The 26,274-nt window shown below is 34.2% G+C and overlaps 2 protein-coding genes across 6 annotated transcripts; one reads left to right on the top strand and one right to left on the bottom strand.

The window, feature by feature from the left end:
- The first annotated feature begins 426 nt into the window (after positions 1–426).
- Positions 427–1,366, top strand: LOC120070799 (ESCRT-related protein CHMP1B-like). The gene has a single exon (XM_039022686.1). It carries the CDS (start codon positions 561–563, stop codon positions 1,170–1,172), a length of 612 nt encoding a protein of 203 aa, XP_038878614.1. The 5' UTR covers positions 427–560; the 3' UTR covers positions 1,173–1,366.
- A 3,489-nt stretch (positions 1,367–4,855) lies between these two features.
- Positions 4,856–7,818, bottom strand: LOC120071887. 5 transcript variants are annotated; one of them, XM_039024307.1, is made up of 4 exons: positions 7,720–7,818; positions 5,741–7,089; positions 5,467–5,640; positions 4,856–5,378 (listed from the first exon to the last, which is right to left on the bottom strand). In XM_039024307.1, exons 2-4 carry the CDS (start codon positions 7,082–7,084, stop codon positions 5,139–5,141), a joined length of 1,758 nt encoding a protein of 585 aa, XP_038880235.1. In that variant the 5' UTR covers positions 7,085–7,089; positions 7,720–7,818; the 3' UTR covers positions 4,856–5,138. The 5 variants fall into 5 exon arrangements, with proteins under 5 accessions (XP_038880235.1, XP_038880226.1, XP_038880243.1 ...); XM_039024298.1 differs by having other exon boundaries at positions 5,741–7,136; XM_039024315.1 differs by lacking the exon at positions 7,720–7,818 and adding an exon at positions 7,637–7,709 and having other exon boundaries at positions 5,741–7,136.
- Positions 7,819–26,274: the final 18,456 nt, after the last annotated feature.

A 26,274-nucleotide genomic window follows, 5' to 3' on the forward strand; every position in this document is an offset into this window, starting at 1 on the left:
AATTTAACAATTCAACTAAATTTTCAGATATTATATAATTTATCAAAATCTTATATATTTTAAAATATTCTTCAAATTCAATTATTTTTACCAAATAGATCAAGAAAAACTATTATTATCAAGATGCTAGTTTTGTAAAATGAACGAGTTATATATGTGTGTGTAAAACGTCACGAAGTCCCTTGATTCCTTCATAAATTTGTGTCCCTTGGTTCTTTCATAAATTCGTGTTCCTTGGTTCTTTCATAAATTCGTCTCGGTCCAGAAACCTAATAAGTAGAAGAATATTACAAATGGACTAGGTTATATTTGTAATTTTTTTTAAAATATTTTTTATTATCTCAAATTAAAAATGTTATCCATTCCAATTAAAAATTAGTGAGCCCCACACGGGAAAGGTCGAATCATTGGTTAATTTTGGACGGGGAATGAACGCTGTGAAGCCAATTCCCATCTACGAATTTCGCATCTTCGTTCTCCATATCCGAGCACTCTCAAAACCCTAGATTTCAAATTGAAAAATTCTTTGTACCTTCACAAAACCTATTACTGTTCCGATCATGGGTAATACGGAGAAGTTGTTGAACCAGATCATGGAATTGAAATTTACGGCGAAATCACTGCAACGCCAAGCGAGAAAGTGCGAGAAAGAGGAAAAATCCGAGAAGCTGAAGATCAAGAAGGCCATGGAGAAAGGGAACATGGATGGAGCACGAATTTACGCAGAGAATGCAATTCGGAAGCGTACTGAGCAGATGAACTACCTCCGACTCGCTTCGCGGCTCGATGCCGTTGTGGCTCGTCTCGATACGCAGGCAAAGATGTCAACCATAAACAAATCTATGGGCTCGATAGTCAAATCCTTGGAAACTACTTTGGCCACTGGTAATTTGCAGAAGATGTCGGAGACCATGGATCGATTTGAGAAGCAGTTTGTGAACATGGAAGTCCAGGCTGAGTTTATGGAGAATGCGATGGCGGGTTCAACTTCTCTGTCGACGCCAGAGGGAGAGGTTAACAGTTTGATGCAACAGGTGGCCGACGACTATGGATTGGAGGTTTCTGTGGGTCTTCCACAGCCGGCAGCTCATGCTGTGCCGGCCAGGGAGACCGAGAAAATCGACGAGGACGACTTGTCAAGGCGGCTTGCTGAGCTTAAGGCTAGAGGGTAACAATTTATACAAGAATTATGATCTCCGATTTGTAAAATCTACATTTTACTGATTTGTAATTTAGTAGCTACGAGAACTTATAATATGTATAAATTTGAAGCATTTGATATGTGATATGATTATTGCATACTGCAATGCATATTACAACTGAATCCTTTTCGAAAATAATCCTTTCCACCATGTTTATTTGAGTATTTGAGTTGATATCTCTTACCTTTTTGCGATGTGTCCTAGAGTTGGGAAGGCATTTTGTTTCAAGCTGTTCTTGGGCAGGTTGGCATTCAATGCTTTGCTTTCAACTTTCTTGGAAGTTTTGGAGAGAGAGATGAGACTTTTTCTTTAGAATTGAAATCTTGATTTTTCTAGTCCATTGGGATTGGTTGAAGTATGATGCTTCTAATTAATTGGCCACACTTACATATTCTCAATTTCTAATGCTTCTAATTAATTGGCCACACTTACCTTTTACTTTGATTTGTCAAATTGCATATTGAGTGTCTATTCTGGGTGACTTCATGTAAAGCCCAGCCCCCGCCGCCCCCCCGCGTACTCTCTTTCTGCACGGGCATATTCCTCTTCCTTAAAGGAAAATATGGGTGTAGGTGTTCTGTTTAATGGGAGAAATTATTTGGAGAGTAGTCACAACGTGGTAGACAATTTCAAATGGTTAGATATACAATAGAGACATTGAGTACCTTGAGTTTGTATTTAGCAATGGTAGGGTTCTGACAAAATATTAAAAGAGTAATTGTCCCGCGTAGAAAAGTTTAAGGAAGTGATGGATTCTAAACACTATCAAAGGAGTTTATGATTTTGGTTTCAAATCGATCTTGTTAGAAACACTTTAAACTTTGGTCGTTTTGAGATTTGGTACTAAACTACTGGTAAATATATGAGTGTATGCATCAAGATAGTATTCTTGTAATTGGGATAAGGAAGAAATTTCTTAGTGAATTTCTTTTTTATGGGTTTTGATTTTTTTGCAATTTTGGATTGTGTTATGTACCTTCGTGTCTCTTATTTTGCTGCGCTATTTTAATTTCTCACTCTTTATTCTTTGCTGATGCATCTTTCCTTCCCAATCCAATGATTATTGAGATAAAATCACAGTGCTGGCAGCCTCAAATTTCTCAGTTAATTGGCCATGTCAGTTACATGTCAGTTTGTACGTTCTTCACTTATGTTTTCTATGGCCCAAAATTAAAGTTTAAACACATGGAGATTGAATAAGATGGTGAAAATGAAAATATAAACATAACAATTGAAAGTCTTCTCCATGATAGGTATAAAAATAATCTACCTAAAATGTAAAAATAGTTGTAAAAATAGCTGTTAATGGGCATCTATAATTAAAAATCTTTTTACTCTGGGAGTTCTGAAATAGGTGCATTTGCTAATTTCTTAGCAACAACTTCAATCTCTATAAAAAGAAAGTTAACTAACGAACAAAATCTTATCAAGTATAAAATAGCAACCTAAGCAGAATTTCTAATTAAACCAAACAAACCGAAATAACTAATTTCTCCCCACTTATCCCCAGATGCATAGATGTATATATGCATGGTGTATATATGCACTAGTAAGAATGATATTAGTGTTATTGAGCATATACATACTCTATAGGACCTATGGCATGCATTACGACATAGACTTTACATATGTTACAGGGTTAACAAACACAAATTTACGTGGTTCACTAACAGTGTGTTAGCTACGTTCACAGGCAGAAGAAGAACAGTTTACTACTTGAGAAAATAAATCAAATTACATATAAGAAGCGTCTCTAGACTTAAGTTTATATAGCGTACTTCTCTAAATCATCGGATTAAAATCGTAAATAATACAAATACAAATACAATGACCCTTATACAGTATACTTGATCGTTTTGAGCACCCGGTATCAGATTCAAGACATTCCAATAACATAAATACGACAAACCAAAAAAATACCAACTATCAAGTACTTAATAAATAGTCGAAAATTGCTAATCCCCTAACTATCCCTAATCTCACAAACAACTTATAGGACTTACCGAGAGGTAAACAAATATATGGAAAAATTTCTCTTATGGATAAGTTTAACGAGTTACAGTATAAATAGCATGAGGTATATATGTAAACTTATAATAATATTCAATTGAATTTTATTTCAATTAGTCCTTTGGGTTTCAAAATGTCACAATTCTATTCTTGAGATTTGAGTTTTGTTTCAATTTGGTTATTATATTTGGAGATTTACAATTTTAATCTCGATTTTTTATTTAAACATTCACTTTCGGTCTTTTTTGTTAATATCCATTAATTAATTAAAAATAATTATGAAATGAAATTTTAAATTTAATTTCAGCAGTGATATTTCATTAATTATAATTATTATAATTATTTTAAATTAATTAGTAGACACCAACATTAAACATGAAAAAGAGATTTAGTGAAAAATAGAGGTTAAAAGTGTAAATCTTAAAACCTAGTAAGCAATTTGAAACAAAACTCAAATCTCAAGGGTAAAATGGTAACATTTTGAAATCTAGGACTAAATTGAAATTAAATTCAAAACTAAACTAAAAATGCACAATTTTGAAAGTTTAAAATGTCGATGTTGACAAAAGTATCAAGGTCTTAATTGTAAGGAAATGTTAATGTCGATGGAAACTCTAGAAAAAAATTTAAAAAAATAAATTTGAATTAGTAAATAAACATTTTATGATTTTTAAATAAATTAACATGTCTGATATTTATATTATATTTACATTAGTGACATTTTGTTGTTTACTTTTGTTATTTACTTTTTATGTTTTGTGGATTTTTCTACGATGTAATAAAAACATTATTCCCCTCTCATGTTGATAATCGAACCTATGTAAGCGTAAAATATCGACATTGACGAAAATTTAATACTATGCACAAGGACCAAAATACGTATATTTTTTTTAATAAAATAAATAAATATAGATCCCATTTTGTGACCCTATAATTTTTAGTTTTTAAAAATTAAACCTTAAAATAATTTTTAAAAACTTTTTTTTTTAAAAAAAAAAATTAACTAAAAATTCAATTATTTTATTTAATAAAGATGCAAATTATCTGAGAGCAAATAGATTTAATTTTCAAAAATTAAAAAAAAAAAACGAAATAGTTACCAAACGTGATCTTAGTAATCTTTCAACATCTATCTATTAAAATTTAGATATTCACCTTTTAAAATACTTTCAAATCTTTCATCGCCAAAAAGTGAACCAATTTGTTCTTCCTTTTAACTCTCGATTTTTAAAGTTTCAGCCCTAATACAACGGCAATATACCAAAGCATGTTGATGTTATGCTAGTTATCTAAATTGAATGGAATTTTCCTTTTCATAGTAATTTTATATTATACAAAGGAAAATAAATTTAAACCCCCCAAACACAATGCATAATACATAGAAAGAGACCAATACTAGATCATTTGAAAAATTACATTGTATGACAAAAAAACCAAAATTGTGACTTCAACTTTTTTGTAATTGCAGATATGACAATCACATAACAATCACATAGAAATCAGATTGTCACGCGGAAGTCATTTGCCATATTTGCAAAAAAGTAAAACTTAGGGATACATGCCGATTTTTCAATTTATTTTTTTTTTATTAAAATTGCAATTACCCAAAATAAAATAACTAAGCAAATATAAGTATATAACTCTAAAATAAATTAGTAATTTATCACGTTAATCAGAATAAAATATCAAATTAAACTACTAATTGACACTATGAAAATTCAAAAGCAAGCCTGCTATCATTACTCTAATACTAAAAATACTAAAAGCATTACATTCTTTAGGATAAAAAGGGATACAGCTCACAACATTCCTTCATTCCTCATATGAAAAAAAATAAAATATATAAAGTATCAGAACTAGAAATCCCAAAACTTCAACCACAAAAATGCAGCTAGATATTATTTATGAAGAAACTCAAATATTTCTTCATAGCCCTTGATCACTGTCTTTCTTATGGTGAGATACTTTACCAAAATGCATAGGAGGCTCCCAACGTAGATTCATAATAGTTACTTGGTCTAGAAAATTGAACCAACCTGATATATCTTCTACTCCTGCATTGTTCATAATCTTGGCATCCTCCAAGAAATGGCGCCAGCATTTTCTGTTTGAATTAATGTAGCTGCAGCAACTCGGGTCCGCTTCTCTTTCTATTCTGTGCAACACCTACATATCATTAATAGCTTGTCAATGTTTAATACAGAACTGACTCAAAAGTGTGCTTGGCTAATGTGAATTAAAGATTTAGATTTACCTTCAACACTTCGCTGCTGGGAGATGGCACGACCATAATCCTCTCCGGGTGACCTTTTGTCAACAAATCGTCTAATAAATCTTTGACGTCTGTAGATGGCTTGATAACATCAAGTTTGAGATTGGGGGAAGGAGGAAGGAAGATTTCTTTGCTCCCATCGTAAATTATAACAGTCTTGATTCACAATCATATGCAAGAAAGAGAACAAGTGATGCGTTAAGATTGTTGTTGTAGCAGGAACAAGTATGCAAAAACAGGAGGAGGCCATTGTTACCTTGCAAAACCAGACGATAATTTTAAAACCATTACAATGACATCGAAGAAAAGACTGGATGCCAATATTTCGAATTGGAAAATTATATTCACCGTCTTCCTTTTTTGAAACCAAAGAAAACTTTGCTTTGTTTAGATGCAACCGCCCGAGCACATAAACCATATGGTGGCCTGTATAGTCTAACGAACAAGGAGTTAGAGTATCAATATCCACAGCTTTCAGTCTCTTGCAACTTCTCAAGCCTAGACTCCGAAGCTTGGCATTTGATATTTCAATAATCTTGAACTTGTTGCATCTGCTGAGATCCAATTTCTCGAGGATTGGAAAGCTGACTAGTAGCTTATTAAAGAAAGTATCTGTCATAGATGGGTCCTCTATTGCCAACCTCTTCAAGGATGTACAGGACTCTAAGTTAAGTTTACACCATGAATATTTCTTTGTACAATACCAAAATGTTTTCAGACTAGTAACTTGGAACTCGATCGTTTTCAGACCATGGCATTGGTACAAGTCAACCCTTTCAAGCTTTTGAAAACCCGAAATCTCCAAGTTTTTTAATCCTAGACATTCTATAATTCTCAAGTCCATGAGTAAAGGACTGGTAGAAACCAATTGCTGGATTATCTGCTGATCTACTTGTAGCCTTCGGAGATACAGCTTTTGCAAATTCTTGAACTCTGAAGCCTCAAAACTCGACCAGTTAAGACCGTGCAATCTCAATCCAGTTAGAGTCTTGATAGAATGCATAAATGGTGGCACTTTGTAACGTTGATGTGTGATCTCAACATGGATATCAAGCTCACCTAAGCCATTTGCCCCTGCCATTTCAACCCACTGTTTCAGATACGGTACAAGCTTTGGGGTTATACGTAACACTAGCTTGCAAATGCCCAAGTTCTGTGCAAGGTGACTTCGCAAGGAGTTATCAATGGAGTCAATAAACGTCTGCCTTCGATTATCTCTACTAAGATCGACTTCTGTCTTGAGAAAGAAGCGTTCATCAAATGTTAGTACAGAAAAGGACTTCCATGCATCTCTCCACTTCTTCGACAGGATACTGGTTCGAGCAGCCTCTTTTGCACTACGCAAGAATGACAATATATGATGAATCACAGATTCAGGCAACCCCGAGATTTCATCAACCAACTCAACCTCTTTCTCAACTGTTTTCACACCCTTACTCTGCATCTTTCTAATCCCATCAATAGTTTCAATGTCGTTTCTCTTTCTCTTCCTTCTTGAAGAATGCACTTGTGACAATGAGGTCAAACCATCGAGTTTGGTTTGCTCAGCATCCATATCATCTGCGGTTTTTGTTTGTTTATGAACAAATCTTTTCTCCATCAACACTGGTGGAAGAAAAATATCGTTGTCAAATGAACACAAAATCCAAAAGCTGACAAAAGAAAGTGAAGGAACAAAAAATCAGAACATCTAGAACTTAAAAAACAACCAAGGATGAGAAGCAAGAAAGATTTTGCAGTTCGTTACAAAAGTGTGTCCCTAAGAGATCAAAATCCAAATGCAGCATACAGAATATAATTCAATTGCATCTAAACTAACAATACAAAGGATAAACAATCAATTTGGCCAAATTCAACATCATAAAAACCTGGTTAATCACTGTATCAAGTTATGAACACACACATACATCAACAATTATAAGACTACATCCAGTCCAACGAGAATGCAGGGCAAAACAACAAATTATTAGGTTAACGTCTAATTAAATTTAGCATAGCGAAAATTACAAGACGGCAAGACAAATTAGTCGATACATTAATTCCAGAATTCAAATATCATAAACAGCAATCGCCACTCGATTCAAATTAAGAACCCCATCAGAAATAATTCAAAGTTTATTCTCGGAATATAAATGCATCGAGCCAAGTTTACATTCAGAGAGGAAAATAGATAACGTAAATGTTGAATGTCGTTGAATTTCAAATGAATTGTGATAAAGAAGAAGAAAAGTTTACGTCAATGGGTTTCGAGGGAGATTCTTGAAAGTTCCGACAAAGCAGAGAATCAACGGAGTAGAAGGCGAATTTAATTAGGTCGTTCCTGGTTAATCAAGCATCAAAAAAGTGCTTATGTATTTAGTAACAATTTCATTCATTTTAAGGGTGAGATTAGGTTAGTTTTATTCTTAGATTAGGTTGGATCGTATTTTGGCTAAAAATTGGATTGATCCAACCCAACTCGAAATATATATATATATTTTGAAGTTTGATTATCTTATATTGATTAATTTGTTAACTACTTTAAAAATTATTATGATATTTGTATTTGTTTAAAGTTTGTTATAAATATCATAGATATTTGGTATTTAGTATTTCAATTTTACGAGAATGTAGTTATTAGTCATGTGGTGTATATAAATTTACATATTTTTAATTAAAAAGAAAAAAATTATAACCCGACAACCCAACCCAACCCGATTTTTAAAGAATGGGTTGGGTTGGAGACTTTATTTGAGTTGCTAACCCAACCAAACCAAATTTTCAGGTTGGTCCTAAACGTACACTCAACCCAACCCAACCCAACCCAACCCATATACATCCCGAGGGAAACATAAAATAAAATCTTAAGCTATTATCAATTTTTTCCTTTTTTAACTAGTAACAACAACAACAATAATAATAATTTGGCAAACTGTTAGAAATAACACGTTTAAGTTTTTATCTTATAAAATTAGCATCTTTTTTTAAAACTCGTAAAAATAATTTCGACCACGAGATTTTAGTTAATAAATAATTTTTTTTTCAACTTATCAATTGTTTGAAGCTTTCTTGGTACATCTCGCTAGATTATATATCGAGATTATGTGCATTTTGGTGCTAATCTAGGACAAAATAACACCGAGATTATATATATTTGAGCTTTCTCGATGAAATCTCGGACATAATTAACACCAAAACTCATATATTTGAGCTTTCTCGGTAGAATCTTGGACATAATTAACACCGAGATTCTATATATATCCCAAATCTTACCAAAATTTTCGAAAAATTTGATCTTTTTCAAAATTTAAAAATGTTGAATCAATTTTAAAAATCTAATTTGATAATTGGAAAAGGCATTTGAAATTTTGGAAATTCATAAAATTGTGAAAACATAAATTATGCTAAATATTTGAAAAATTACGTAATTATTTGATATATTATTTAGTAAACATAACCGATTTTGAAGAAAATTTGAAACATAGGTATAAGATTTGGGAAGATTCGAAGTATATATTATATATATATATATATATATAGCAAATCTTGGTTAATCGGGGAAATGTACCGGAAATGCCAAAACGAATCATAAGTTGGAAAAGTTGATTTTTTAACTAAAATCTCGACCGTCGATCTCACTCGAGATGGACCAGAGAAAAACTATTTTTACGAGTTTTCAAAAAACATGCTAGTTTTATAAGGTGGGAACCTAACATCTAACTATTTTTCACAAATTTCCATAATAATTAATAATTAGGGGTGTTCAAATAACCGACAATTCGAACAACTCGGACTACCAACCCAAATTAAAGGATTGAGTTGGGTTTGTTTTGTTTTTGGGTTGGTGTTGGTGATAACTGTAGAAATGCCAGTTATTTATAAGCCTTTTATTTAGAATTATGAGGGCTAATAAGTAGAAAATGCGGTGATAACACTTAGAATTTGCGAAAAATTGAGTTTTGCGTCGATTGACACCTAATCACTGACCCCAATATTATGCATTACTCCGTGCCAAAGTGTCTATTTTTGTAGCTATCGCAGGAATCAAACACATGCGTTGGAAATAAGCAATCATAGACAAACACATGCGCTGAAGCCAGGCGACCGCAAAGACAAACGCATACACTGAAAACTGAGCTAGCGCATAGACGAATGCATGCGGTGATCGCATGTGCCCATTGCATGGAAGTTGCGGTGATCAAGCGAATGCGGTGATCAATTGAAAATTGCGGCCACGGAGTGACAACCATAATAGAAGGAGATCGCAAGATGGGTAGAACACGTTGATACTTCAGCTGAATCAAGCTTGGACGCATACCTTGGGAGTATCAACAAGATAAGATGATGTGACATTGCCCATACCATGACAAAGGCAGTAGTGAGACATAACGCAATCATGATAACTGTCGGCGTTTAAACCTTATAAATAGCCCCTTCGACCTTCATTTCAAAGCATCCGAACTTCTGCCTCAAGGCAGAGGTTTGCGATCACAGATGAGAGCTTGAGCAAGATTTTCAGTGAGAATTCTTCACCTTCACAAACCAAACCGAGTGACGACCGAAGCTTTCACTGGAGATAGAGCTCGAGAGAGACATCTCCACCATTCATCCATGGCACCACCGACAGCCTTGACGCAGAGTCCTTCATTTCTCTTCTAACCTCTGTATTGTATTACATTTTAGCTTAAGATATTAAGACATTTTGTAATCAATGTATCTCTGGATTCCTTCAATGCCATCTTCTTCATCATCTTTATCTTTATGATCATTTACCTTCATCGTTTATTTATCAAAGGCGATCGCATACTTAATCGTGTAGCTAGAGATAGGACGCATGTAGCAACCCACCGAGAGGTGTGCATTGTGCGAGTATAGTGAGTTAATCCCCTTTGCTTGGTGAAAGGCTGTAGCAATGCTTGTTTATGGGTTGTTGCATTTCTTGTCTATAAGTTAAATAATCGCGTCTAACTGCCTGAGAAGGTAAGAGATGGAACACGCTAAAGCAAAGTATGCATTGTTCCTAGAGATAGGCACAATCTTATGTTCGACGCAACCATGCACTATAGAGATATAGTCATGCGGCTGATCATTGAGAGGTGTGCGATGCGTTAGTGTGACGAGTTGGGATTACTCGAGCGATTTAAGATAATAAACATTACTATGTGTTAATGGTTATTGTGTATCTACCTATTCTCATCGCAAGTCTTCTATTGCTCAATCTATTTAGATAGGAGTAGGAGTAGTGTGTAAATCTATTAAACTTTTTCTTTTTATTTTTATTCATCACCTCAAATGCATTGCTTCACAAGCATTATTGAGTGACAAGTCCCTGTGTTCGACCTCGGATTACCCGAGAAACTTGCGTTTGCGTTATACTTGGTGCGAGCATAAGAAAACTTGTGATAGGAACGCATGGTCATTGCATACTAGATTAACGCATTTTCATTCCAACGCATGACCTCTGACGCATGGGCGTAAATGCATAGCTTAAGCCATGTCTAACGATGAGTTTGCCTGGCGTAACCCATCCCTAATTTTCCTCCAACATGGGTTTAAACTTTTTCATTTTTGTTGGGTTGGGTTGGCTAAAAAAAATTTAGGTTGACCCAACACCCGATTTTATATATATAATAATATACATATATATTTATCTTTATTTAAAATTTGATTACTTTGTATTGATTAATTTGTGAATTTTAAATATTTTTATTTAAAATTGTTATGATATTTGTCTTTATTTAAAGTTTGCAATAAATATCTTAGATATAATTGGTATTTAGCATTTGAATTTTATGAGATTTTAATTATTACTCATGTGTTGTATATAAATTTACATATTTTTAATTAAAAAGAAAAAAAACAAATTATAACCCGACAACCCAACCCAACCCAACCTGAATTTTAAGGGTTGGGTTGGGTTGGGTTAGAGACTTTATTTGGATTCTTTGGGTTGCCAATCTAACAAACCCAAATTTTCTGGTTGGTCCAAAAAACACCCTCAACCCAACCCAACCCATGTACACTCCTAATAATAATAATTGCTTAGGAGTTTTATTTATTTATTTTTTATTTATTTATTTTTTTTTTTGGGGTATGAATGACCTTGCTTTATGCTTTATGACTTGCCTCCCACCATCTTATGACTTATAACCTTTTGCTTATGTCAGATGGTACTTTCAGCCTTTCCAATGAACTCGTGCTCTGGATGAGATCTCCTGTCCAAACCCAATTCGATTGAATAAAATCCAAAACTTGGATGACATTACTCGTGAAATTGCGATATTGGTGAACGAAAAAGTCACTGTCGGACTGAGACGTTCACCACTGTCGCGATATCATAGGTAATGTTATCCAAGTTTTGGATTTTATTCAATCGAGCTGCATATTTGAAATTGGATTAGGGTTTCGAAAAAGCAATCGGGTTGGCGAGTTCATCCTCAACCAGATATCATTAGGCCGTCAAACTCCCCTAAAATTTCTTTGTCATATTATTATGATAGCATTGGGTTCGGACCTTGAAAAAGACATCGGGTTGGAGATCTCATCCCGAGTGTGAGTTTATTAGAAAGACTGAAAGTACCCTCTGACGTAAGCAAAAAGTTATAATTCATAAGATAGTGGGGGACGAGTCATAAAACATAAAAATACGTGGGAGAAGGTCATTCGTACAAAAAAAATCATTACTTGGTGTAGTGGAAATTGAATAAAATTTGCCACTGTTATTTAAAGTTAGGGTTTAATTTGAAGATTGAGTTTAGAGTAAAAAATGGTACATTTTTTTCTTGAAAAAAGGGTAAAAAAGGTCTAAGTTCTATAAAGGGTAAAAAAAGTATAAGTTATAAGTTTTTTTTTTTTTTTTTTTTTTTTTCTTTTTTTTTGTGATATTTAATGGACATTTTGTCCAATTCACCTTTGAACATGTTTTGTACCAACCAAAGGGCACGACTTACAGAATAGTCGTGAGAGGACTTCTTTGTATTAGTAAAATGACTTTCCGTGAAGTGGAGGTGAAATAAAGAAGGAAAGATAGTTAGGCAAGTAAAGAGACCTTGGACTATAATTGAAAATACATTGGGCCTTCATTAGGCAAGTAGAGTATTACTATTATTCTATTATTCTACTAGAGCCTCTGCTGAAAAATGTATGAAAATTAGAATATAGGACATCATTTATAATATCATTCATATAAATTATTATAGATTTCATGTGTAAAATTATGTAAATGACCTCAACAATATTTCTTTCTGAAGAAACAAATCATAACAACAATCTTAATGTTTTATATTGGTGTAAATAATAATAAATATGTCTTTTACCACATCAATTTTGTAATTTATTTTAGTGAAAATATTTTTTTTGAAATAAAATTCAAAATTCAAAATAAAAATGAAAGGGTTCAAATATATTCCAAAATTTTGGGGCATTTTGTATATAATTCACGTTTTTTAAAGATGTTTGTTTTGATGATGATATATATGTACATCTACATGCTAGTTTGTTTTGACGATAATGTATTTTTTTCATGGTGTTTTATATCTAGATTAAGTGCCATTTTAAGACAGATTTTCAAAATATTTGTAAAAATAGGACAATCTACAAACATTTATAAAATTCACCTAAATACATAAGTTAAAATTCATTCAATCAATTTTTGTAAAATGATTTTATAATGATTAAAAAAATATTTGTATATGTCTATAAGTACCTATGTGAGAAATAAATTAAAATGGAGTTAAGTTATTACATATGTTACGGGTGATTTTATATTAAATAACACAAACAACATTTAGCTAGAACATGAGTAATAAAGTCGAAAAGACAGCATGAGCCTAGGAGAAGAGACTAACTTGGGCCTTGGCCAAGTCCGAGCCTCACCAGGCATCCCCAATCCAAGTAACCATTGTAAGCATAAAATATAGCTAAAGTGAGGTATTTGGCCTCAACATTGGCTGAAATTGACTCTAGCAAAATGCCAAACATGGCATGCCCATTGTAAGCCCAAGCTCAATAAGTTAAAAGAGAAACCTAAAACAACTTGGAAACTGTAAGGAAAGGGTTTCTAGGTCAATTACATCTATAAATACATCAAAATAGCTCCAAAGGACCAAAATAACTAAATCCAAAAGTATATAGATCAAAGTAATATTTTAACCTAAAACTTATTATTAATATATACAGGTTTAAAAAATTATTTAAATAATATTGTATTTTAATGTAAATGTCTCTTCACATCTTTCTAAATTAAATTTATATAATTTATTATGAGTTGGGTTGCGTAATTATACCATATTTCCCTTTATTAGTAAACAAATTAACAAATTTAAATAATAAAGAAATTAGCAATTTTATTTGGGTCTCCTATAAGGAGCCATTTAGATTAAGGTTTTTTAGATGTCTGAAAATAAAAGATGTCTGAGAATAAGTCTGGAAATAAGATATTTGAAAATAAAAAATGACTTTGAATGAGAAATTTTAGACCAATCACAAGTCACCACGTCTTTTGCTAAATTAACGACGAATTTCTAAATCATTGACTTTGGGTCCAATTAGAAGTTGACACATGTCCCGAATTGAATTGAAGACAAATTTCGATGACGTCATGCAGATGAATCAGATGAGATTAAATTGGTCCAATTTGATATTACTATTTGGGCTTAAAGTCCAAACTACAAAAAAAGTTGAATTGGACCCAAATTCCAAATCAGACTTAAAACCAACTAATTAGGCCTAAGGGTTAGTCCCAGACCAACCAAGCCCACGAAGCCTACCTGAGAACTCTATAAATAAAGACGTTCTCTTCATTTTAAAGGCAACATTTTCTACACTCAGAAGACCCAGAGGGAATTCACTAACAAGTAGAGGACTCCCAAGACTCCTGAAGCTACACTTCTATAAGGTAGAAGACCTTTGAAGACACAAATACTCTTCCAAAACTTCTATTTTAAGCTTCCAAGACTCCTGAAGCTGCACTCCTATAAGGCAGAAGGCCTTTGAAGACACAAATACTCTTCCAAGTCTTCTACTTCAAGCTTCCAAGATTCCTGAAGCTGCACTCCTATAAGGCAGAAGACCTTTGAAGACACAAATACTCTTACAAGACTTCTACTTCAAGCTTTCAAGACTCCTGAAGCTGCACTCCTATAAGGCAGAAGACCTTTGAAGACACAAATACTCTACCAAGACTTCTACTTCAAGCTTCCAATACTCCTGAAGCTGCACTCCTATAAGGCAGAAGACCTTTGAAGACATAAATACTCTTCCAAGACTTCTACTCCAAGCTTCCAAGACTTCTACTTCAAGAACGTTCGGTGCTTTCTTTCTCCAAGTCAAGCATATTCACCTGACTGAGAGAGAATCAGAGGATCAACTATTAGAGATCGAACTACATCGCAGCAAATCAACTCCAACATCAACACCAACTCAAGTTCAACTCCACAAAACACGTTTCTCCGGAAACCTCGTGCGAACAAATTGGCACACCCAGTGGGGCCTCTCTACCTCTTATCTCTTTCTCAGCATTCAAACAAATCTACAAATGGCACCAAAGAAAGTTACATCCAAAGCTACCGTCGCAAGAAACACTTAAGCTCTGTCATCACGGAGGAAATTTGGGGCCAGCTGATGGAATTTCCTAAAGGCGGGATCGTCATCAGAGAAAATCCCTTATTTGAAAACTATGCTTCTATTACTGATCTATTAGAGAAAAAATCACATTTTGATGTAGTGTCTGTCATGATGACTGACGTAACAACTGAGTCGACCATGGCAGAGATGGAGGTAAAGATAAACCTCCCAATGAAGGCTGTAAAGGAGCGAGATCATGAAATTGCTGCTTTAAGAGATCAGATACAGGCTCGAGATACTGTTGAATCAAGTCAATCCCCAGCTACAAAAGCCAATGACAAAGGAAAGACTGTCTTGCAGGAAAGTCAGCCATCACAATCCACCTCTGTTGCCTCCCTGTCAATTCAACCACTCCAGGATATGATCACAAACTCCATAAGAGCTCAGTAGGAAGGACCGTTGCAAACCTCCTTTATGTACTCCAAGCCATACACCAAGAGAATTGACAACCTGAGAATGCCAGCTGGGTATCAACCTCCAAAGTTCCAACAGTTCGATGGAAAGAGCAATCCAAAATAACATGTTACACACTTCATTAAAACCTATGAAAATGCAGGAACCAGAGGAGACCAGCTAGTCAAGCAGTTCGTTCGTACCTTAAAAGGAAATGCTTTCGATTGGTATACTGATTTGGAGCCAGAAGTGATTGACAGTTGGGAACAACTAGAAAGGGAGTTCCTGAACCACTTCTACAGTACAAGGCGTATTGTTAGCATGATGGAGCTGAAAAATACCAAACAGTGGAAGGGAGAGACAGTCATCTATTACATCAATCGGTGGAGAGCTTTAAGTCTGGATTGCAAAGATAGACTTACTGAATTATCTGCAGTGGAGATGTACACTTAAGGCATGCACTGGGAGCTTCTCTACATCCTACAAGGGATAAAACCTCGTACGTTTGAGGAGCTGGCAACACGCACTCATGATGTGGAGCTGAGCATTGTCAATAGGGGAATTAAAGATTTCCTAGTCTCTGAAGGGAAAAAAAATACAAAAATGATGCCAAGGGCACTGAAAAGATCGTGGATAGTGCCACAAAAGAATCTATGGTTGTTCATGTGACCCCGCTGAAATTTTCCTCCAAAGGAAAACAAACAAAATTTGAAAGAAGGCACAATAAGGGCGAGAAGCATCGTCCAACTCTTAAAGAACGACAAGAGAAGGTTTATCCATTCCCTGACTCTGATGTGGTAGATATGTTGGAGCAACTACTAAAGAAGGAACTTATTCAGCTACTGGAATGCAAGCGGCCGGAACAAGAAGGAAAAATAGATGATCCTAACTACTGCAAGTATCGTCAGGTTATTAGTCACCCAGTTGAAAGGTGTTTCGTGCTGAAGGAACAAATTATGAAGTTGGCTCGTGAAAAGAAGATTGAGCTAGATTTGGATGAAGTAGCTCAGACAAATCACGCTACAGTAGCAGTGACTTCGAATGTTCCAATACTGTCTGTGTTCCATGCTCAAAGACAAAGTCCGATACAGTTTGGAGAATTCGAGCCTATAGTTGTTGGGTTCCAACAAGAGATTCAAACAACAAATTCCAAAAAGAAAGATGAGCTTTTTGAAGATGACAACTAAGGGTGGATAGTAGTGACTCATCGAAAGAGAAGACAACCAAACTCCACCCAAAAAGAGTCGCGTTCCTATAGAAGATATAGAAGAAGAAACAAGACTCATAAAAAGAAAGGCAAAAAGATGACACGGAAGCCTAAGCCCGCTAAGAAAGAAGACAAAGACTTCTCTCAATTCCGATGGTCGGCAACTTCAGCAGAATTTCTCCCAAGAAGCTTTCTCAATAATCATCTAGAGAAAGTATCAGAAGTTATTGCATGTCACACTGTCGGCATAGTGGAAGTCGACAACAATCATGTGACTGCTGAAGAAGTCAAAGACTCAGAAGAAATGAAGCAAAGAACTTCTGTCTTTGATCGTATTAAGCCTTCAAGTGCTTGATCTTCAGTCTTTCAAAGATTGAGTATGGCCACGGTAGGAGAAGAAGACCAATGTCCAACGACTACCTCTGCTCGAACTTCAGCCTTCAAAAGGCTAAGTATATCCACATCAAAGAAAGATCAACCTCCAACATCTGCTTTTGATCGTCTCAAGACAACAAGCGATCAACGTAAAGGAAGGATGAAAATCTTGAAGCCAACATCATTCCATGAAATAACGACGAAAAGATTCACAGTCGTGTCCCTTCACGCATGAAGAGGAATTTTTTTGTTGACATAACTACATAAGGTTCCTTGATAGTGAAGCCAAAACTCATCATATTGACGAATCCTACAAATGAAGAGGATAATCAAAACCATGATGAAATAAGAGCTTTTGAAGTTTAAATGAAGAAGCTCCTCATCGCACGAGCCTAAACTGCATGATGCTCCTAGCCCACATGGGCTTAAAATGTGAACGGCCCAAAAAAAAATTGTATGATTTACTTTACGACTTGATCCCTTTCATTATAAAGGGTATGTAGGCAACTTAAAGAAATTTAAGTTTAGTCACGCATAAAAAGAAAAAAAATTCTCTTCGAACTACATTATGACTTGATCCCTATCATTAAGAAAGGTATATAGGCAGCTTGAAAGAAACTTCAAGTTCAGTTCAGTTAAAAAAAACTTCAACTACGTCATGATTTGATTCCTTTCTTTAAAGGCACGAAGGAAACTTAAAAAAATTTAAGTTTAGTCCATCAGAAAATGTACCACAACCACCTAAGTATGACACTACAAGATAGATGTTGATCATCCCCGTTAAAGAATGACACTCTAGATTGAAGATGTTCATCCCTATTGGGGGCAACACAATGGATTGAAGATATTCATCCCTCATAAGGAGCCAGCACGGTAAATAAAAGGCACACACGTGGAATGCGCTTCGCTTCCTCTTTAAAAGAAATCTTATTCGCTCTTCCATCTTCAAGTTTAGAGGCTCCATCGATGCTTCATCTTCATGCTCAAAGTCACAAAGTCAAGCCTACTGCCAAAGCTTCATGCTTCATCAAACTCAAATTCGAAGAATTTTTCGATGCTTTGTCAAAATCAAGTGCGAAGGGCTCGTCAATGCTTCTCCATATTTAAGTTCAAAGGCTTCATCGATGCTTCTCCATCTTTAAGTTCAAATGCTTCGTTGATACCTCTCCATCTTTAAGTTCAAGATTGGCATGCATGGCCCCACTTCCATCTTCAAGTTCAAGGTCGGTGTGCATGGCTCGACCTTATCTTCAATGACTCGGTCTACAAAATCCTGACGCAGCTTCGCTTCATCTCCAAACTAATGACGCGGCTTCACTTCATCTTCAAAGTCGTGGCGTGGCTTCATTTCATCTTCAAACTAATGACGCGGCTTCGCTTCATCTCTAAGTTGTGGTGTGGCTTCGTTTCATCTTCAAACTGATGACGCGACTTCGCTCCATCTTCCAAGTCCTTGTGCGGTTTCGTTTCCTCTCCAAAATATTGGTACAACTTCACCTCTTCTCCAAAATTTGTGTAGCTTCGCTTCCTCTCCAAAAATGTGGGTGTGGTTCCACTCAATATGCGAGATCAAGTTTGGTTTGTCTACTTACCTTCATATGTTTGAGGACGACTCTAGTCCATCTGGCTCCACCTCATATGCGAGGACAACTCCGGTCCATCTGGCTCCGCCTTGTACGCGAGATCAACTCTAAGCCAACCTGACTCCGTTCAAATCTTGATGGCACATTTTCTCATCTTCAAGGTTTTGATGGCATATCCGCCTCATCTTTCAAATACTCAATGGCATATTTCCCTTATCTTCAAATTTTTGATCAAGGAGTAACATAAACAAGTCAAACCTTTTTGAGGATCCTCCCTAGGTGATCGAATGGGGAGAATTGTATGCCTTTGTGGGGCCCTTTCTCATGACGATCAGGGACACACGAGCGGCGTACAAGGTAGACCTTTCCGAGATCCTCCCTAGGGTGATCGAATGGGAGAAGCCTTTGTAGGGCCCCTCCCATGACAATCAGGATACACGAGTGGCGCTACAAGGTAGACCTTTCGAGATCCTCCCTAGGGTGATCAAATGGGAGAGTTGTAAGCCTTTGTGGGGCCCCTCCCATGATGATCAGGATGTATGAACGGTGCTAAAGGAAAATCTTTCAAGGATCCTTCCTAGGGTGATCGAATGGGAGAGTTGTAAGCCTTTGCGAGGCCCCTCCCATGATGATCAAGATGCACGAATACGAGGAAGAACATGCACACCAAGGAGCCGGGCACACGGATATGAAAAAAACCCACCCTGATTACCGACGGCCGACAAGATTTTTTTTTAAAAAAAACTCTTGAGTTATACTTCAACTCCTGCTCAGAACAAGAAAGGGTAAGTTAGATATATATATATGAAAACAAAAAGGAAGGGAAGCCCTAATTCCTCATCTTTCCTTCTTTCTCCCTTCTCCTCACTTACAGCTTCCTACTGCAATTCAAGGCTGATTTGCAATCCGAGTCCGATTGACAAAGGATGTAAAGAACGTAAGATCGAAAGAGAATCACAATTCAAACTGCAAAGGACGTAAGAACGAAGGAGATCACACTACAAGATGAAGAAGAGCATGCGTCCTGCCAGTATTTATATAGCTAAGTTTGATGGGATTTTTTTCTACTAATCAGTTGAAATCTGATAAAATCACAGGTTACTCGAACTGAATACTGTTTATTTTGTTGTAGAACTCCGATTCTTGCTGAAATTAGTTAAGAGTCAACAAAAAAGATCATGCTCGATTGGAGGCTGCCTGAATTAGAGGTCACGGTGGAGTTTTAAATCCCCAGATTCAACGGCGAGGAGTTTTGAGCTTAAGACTTGAGAGAATCAAGCCAACAGTATGGAGAAGGAAATCTCGGTAAGGCTGGTATTGTTAACCACAAAGTAGACGGCTGCTTGAGATAAAAAAAAAGAAAAAAAGAAAAAAACTATTAATAATAATAATAAAAAGGGAGAATCTCGCTCGAAATCCTCTCGCTGGCATCGCTCTCTCCCATAATCTCGCTCGAAATGCTCTCGCTGATCTTGCTTTCTCCCACGATTTCGCTCTCTCCAGTGTCGCTCTTTCCAAAATCTCGCTCTCTCCACTCTCGCTCTCCCCCACTTTCTCGCTCATAATCTCGCTCTCTCCCACGATCTCGCTCTCTTCAGTGTCGCTCTCTCCAAAATTTCACTCTCGCTGGTGTCGCTCTCTCCCACAATCTCGCTCGAAATGCTCTCGCTGATCTCTCTGGTAATGGTTTAGTATCGCTGGTAATGGCCTGATCTCGCTATTAATGGCTTGGTATCGCTGGTGGTGGCCTGATCTCGCTAGTAATGGCTTGGTATCACTAGTAATGGCCTGATCTCGCTGGTAATGGTTTGGTATCACTAGTAATGGCCTAATCTCACTGATAATGGTAGGTATCGCTGATAATGGCCTGATCTCACTAGTAAGGTTGTCTTCCAATACGTTGGCTCTCCAAAATCTCTTTTATTTAAGTTCAAATTTATATTCCATTCAAATTGAAATTAAAATCAACTGTTATTCTAAATCTCAGTCTAAAGCTTCTAATCCAAATTTTTATTCTAAATTCAAGCCAGCCAAATCGGGTGAGATAAATGTCAAATCCGTCCCAAATTAAAATTTGGCCATATCCCAAATTTTATCAATATTCGAAAATGGTTAACCTTGATCTTGAGTTATGAATAAAATGCCGAGTCAAAATTTGGCTATATTCCAAATTTTTATCTCAAATTTAAATCAACCTTAGTTCTATACTCATTTCCAAGTAAAATTGAGCATATCCCAAAATTTTTATCTCAAACCAAAATTGATCAAGATTCAATTTCACCCCAAATTCTATTTCGAATTCGAATTAAGTTAAATTAAATTTGCAATTAAAGTGGAACATAAATCCTACTTTAGTTCAAATTAAAGCTTACTTAGCGAAAGTGTGTCAAACGAACAAGATTTCAAATCAAATTTTGAGCTAAATTCTCATATTTTGATCATAAATGATGCACCAAATTAAAAGAGTAAAAATTCATACTTTGATCTCAAATTACTTTTTTCAAGATTCATCCACCCATTATACGTGCATAAATCTCGAAAAAGGGGCATTTGTTGAATGAGAATTTTGAACCAATCAACAAGTCACCACGTCGTTTGCTAAATTAACGACGAATTTCTAAATCATTTGACTTTGGGTCCAATTAGAAGTTGATACATGTTCCGAATTAAATTGAAGAACAAGTTTCGATGACGTCATGCGGATGAATCATATGAGATTAAATTGGTCCAATTTGATATTACTATTTGGGCTTAAAGTCCAAACTACAAAAAAAGTTGAATTAAACCCAAATTCCAGATCAGGCCCAAAACCAACTAATTGGGCCCAGGGTCAGGCCCCATGGACCAACCAAGCCCACAAAGCCCACCTGAGAACTCTATAAATAGAGAAGTTATCTTCATTTGTAAAGCAGCATTTTCTACACTCAGAAGACCCAGAGGGAAATTCACTGAACAAGCAGAGGCACTCCTATAAGGTAGAAGACCTTTGAAGACACAAATACTCTTCCAGGACTTCTATTTTAAGCTTCCAAGACTCCTGAAGCTGCACTCCTATAAGGCAGAAGGCCTTTTGAAGACACAAAATACTCTTCCAAGTCTTCTACTTCAAGCTTCCAAAGATTCCTGAAGCTGCACTCCTATAAGGCAGAAGACCTTTGAAAAACAAATACTCTTCCAAAGACTTCTATTTAAAGCTTCCAAGACTCCTAAAGCTGCGCACTCCTATAAGGCAGAAGACCTTTGAAGACACAAATACTCTTTCCAAGACTCCTGAAACTGCACTCCTATAAGGCAGAAGACCTTTGAAGACACAAATACTCTTCCAAGACTTCTACTTCAAGCTTCCAAGACTCTTGAGCTGCACTCCTTAATAAGGAGAAGACCTTTGAAAGACAACAAATACTCTCACGACTTCTACTTCAAGCTTCCAAGACTCCTAAAGCTGCACTCCTATAAGACAGAAGACCTTTAAAGACACAAATACTCTTCCAAGACTTCTACTCCAAGCTTCCAAGACTTCTACTTCAAGAATGTTCGATGCTTTCCTTCTCCAAGTCAAGCATATTCATCCGTCTGAGAGAGAATCGGAGAATCAAGTATTAGAGATCGAACCACATCACATCAAATCAACTCCAACATCAACACCAACTCAAGTTCAACTCCACGAAACACGTTTCTTCAGAAACCTCATGCGAACAACTGTGTTTGGTTATGTATGGAGATAAGAATAGGATATCTGGGAATGTATTATACCTTTTTATGCAATTATAGGTATAAAATTAGTAAAAATTAATTTTGATGATTAATTTTTGTTTGTTAATTTATTTTATTACATTAAGTTATTAAATCAATTTTAAACCATTAAAATTTTAATTAACGCACTCATTCCCCAGTTTAATGTATTTATTATCAATTAAATTTTTTTTATTGCATACTTATATTATCAATTTTTATTAAAAAATATTGGTAGTTAATTTAATTTTTTATTGTACATTTATTGCACATTCGGTAGTTTTGTTAATTGAAGAGTTAATTAACTAATTGTTTAATGTCAATTATAAGCCTTATATATATATATAAAAGAAGTTGATATAAATTAATTGATTTTAAGTCATCAAATAATGTTTTTAATTTTTAAAAAATAACTATAATTATACATTAAAACTAGAAATACAAATGTACAAGGTTGTTTAATTGGAAAAAAAAACTTATTTAATTAATTAATATTTCATTAAAGATTAATTAAAAATTTTTAAAAATAATTTATGATGTTAATATATATTACCAATAAAAAGAAATTTAAGCAAATATAATCATGGTTATTCATATATTTTTTTTTAAAAAAAAAGATTATGGTTTTTCATATTAATTCATAATAATAGAATAAGTTATTATATTAGCCTTATTATTAATAAAATTAATTATATATGTCAATTATAAATCTAATTTAAACATACTTATAAAAATTAGATAAATTAATCAATATCAAAAAAAATAAAATAAAATGAAAAACAAATAAAATGAAAAGATAAAAAGTAAGAGAGAGAAAAGTCAATAGAAATGGAAAAACTCATCTATTTATTTAGGTAGTTATGAAAAACCTCCATGAATGAGAATATAAAATGTTTGTAATAAGATATTCTCATTTTCAAAGTTAAAAACTTGTAGCAAACATGGTGATAGAATATTATTTCACATTCCTACCTCTTATTCCCATGAACCAAACGTGAGTTAAGGTATTGCTTTTAACTATTCTAAAGTAGTTTTTTATGCCCTTTATCTAAGTTAAAAGCAATAATGAAAGGTCTTCAACTCTGAAATGTGGTTTTTCTAAAATCATTTTGGAGTCGGACTGCTTAATGGCGATCAATCTCATCACTGGTGTTTCTTTTTCCATTTGCGAGGCTCAATGTTTTGTAGAGGAAATTCATCTTCTTGCTTTAAATTTTGTTGTGTGCTCCTTTGTTCAGGTTAAGCGTGAGTCGAATGTTATTGCTCATGTTGCTACCATTAGAACCAGACCACTGCTATAAAAACTATATTACTTGATGTTTTCTTGCAGTCAAGTATCAATGTTACTTGATGTTTTTAAAAACGTCAAGTAATCCCATGTCAAGAATAAGAGAAATTTTTTGACTGGCTAAAAATGTCAACCTGTAATTTATTTGATATATTTTTGTCAAGTATATGAGATTTGTTTACTTATTTTAAGTGTCAAGTATCTAAGTTCTTGACATTTATTATGAATCAAGATTTTCATAACTTGACAGTTTTTAGTTGTCAAATATAAATTTTTTCTTGACATCTAAAAACTGACAACTTAATTAATACTTGATACGTTTTGTTTGTTAAGTTTGTATTTTTTTTTTTTTTAGAATTTACTCTTAAAAATTACCTACATAATTGCTCATATTTTGAGATCCAACAATCACATTGATATATATATATATATATATATAAGTCAAAATTACAATTCTATATTAATACTTTCAATGTTACAACACTAACAACCTCATAAATAATACAAAAGTTACAAACTATCTTACCCAACAAGTGAATAAAACTCATTTGGACACAATATACTTAATAACAAAAAAAACGAGTTATGATCCTTAATCATAAAACACAGAGCATATGTAATAATAAAAAAGAGAAACTGCACCCTCTTCCAAGCACTACAATACTCTTAGGTAACTCCAAAATCAAAGCCTCATAGATATTATCCTCAACTCCTTGAAATCTACAAACAAAAGAGAATACAGAACCAATAACTTTAAGTCTAAATAGTGCCTCCAAGAAACTCTCCTACCAATTAAAAAATTACCTATAATGGCTCTTGATTGAGGTCCTACAATGATACAATTTAATTGGAGAGGATAATCATTTATTAACTAAATAAACAAACAACACATATATATGAACAATTGAAGCATCAATTAACCCAAATGAATAATTAAAAAAAGAATGAATTTCAACATTATTGTCATACCCATATGAACACATTTTCAAAAACATCAACCCCCCTCCCCCCAGTAAGAAAAATTCCAAAAGTTACACCTATCAATCTCATATGAACAAGTCTTAGTTATGCCATATCTCCAAAATGACGAAGTAACATCCATGTCCAACCCATATCTTCAAATATCAACACTCATACCACATATATCAACTTAACAACTATATAAAAAAACACTTAATAAAAGTATTTCCATCTCATATAACACTTTAATATCAAAGGTACATAAAGTTGATGTTTTCTTATTTGATTATCAACTACTATTACCAACTATTACATAAAGTAAACATAAACATTTCTTATTTGATTATCAATTGTTACACAATACATTTGATGTTTTTTTATATCTTTCATATTAAATGTAATAAGTCAGGGCATCCTTGACATTTTGGATCAAATACTTCCATTGGTTTTTTGTATGAAATTGTCACTAAGTATAAATTCAGAGATTATCAATTAATTACCCAATCCGAACTACAATTAGTTTACTTAATAACTTAAATCAATATTGAAATAATAAAAACCAAAAGTTAGAGACTACAAGAAATTGAACTTAATAATTTTAGAATTTCATCATCAACTGACAACAATCCACTTCATAAAAATTAACAGCAATCCATCATCAACTAAGCCACACAAAAAATTTCCACGCATTTAACACCATGACTAATTTCAATAACTAAATGCAACCTTGCTTTTATAGAGAATATTCTTATCGATTGAACTCAAAGGTAAAGCTACAAATTCTCAAATACAAATGTCACTCTCTTAAGTTTCCTCTCTTCTATTCATACATGTTTACAAGGAGAGTTTTAACGACTATAGACACATATAGAAAGCTCTTCCTTGTGGTTATATGAAATTTTACTAAAGCTCACAAGGGCCACATAGTAATATTAAAATTTTGTTAGATATAAATAACTTTCACTTGTATATCAAAAAAGGGTAATAACTTACTTTTAAGAAGCTTTGGTGTGTTAAAGAGTATTTTCACTAGCTGAATAAGAGAGATTAAATGTTAATATAGAGTCATTTTACTTATATGTAAGCTAAATACATGATAATAAAGTAACAAAACTCATGAACATAAACTCCTCGAAAAACAAACTTATGTATCCTAACAACTAAGCTTATCAAAATTAAGAGAAAATTAATAATTGTAACCAAATAGAAAAGACAACAGTAACCAAATAACTAAGAGAAAAGAATATAGTAATTGAATTCATTTGGCAAGGTACATGAACATAAACAACTCACATAGTAACTCAACCTCAAATACCTCAATTTATGGAACATGAAAACTTCATGGTCACGAGAAGGAAAATTCCTTGAAAATACCTAAAACCCAAAAGAAAAAAAAAAAAAAAAACAATGAAAACACACATTATATAAATATTAAAGTTAGAAGAGAGAGAACCAACACGATATATCGAACCATTTCCATGTCTTAAATACAAAATTTGTAGTACAAAATCACATTCAATTAGGGTTCATAAAACTTAATTTGAAAAGAAAAAGGAATCAAAGTCAACAATCAGGTAATTTGTTGAATAATAATCCATTACCTGACCTATAATCTCTTACTCAACCACCTCAAAATGTTGACCTACCAA

This window comes from Benincasa hispida, chromosome 1, assembly GCF_009727055.1.
Source record: "Benincasa hispida cultivar B227 chromosome 1, ASM972705v1, whole genome shotgun sequence".
In the NCBI taxonomy this organism is placed as follows: Eukaryota; Viridiplantae; Streptophyta; class Magnoliopsida; order Cucurbitales; family Cucurbitaceae; genus Benincasa; species Benincasa hispida.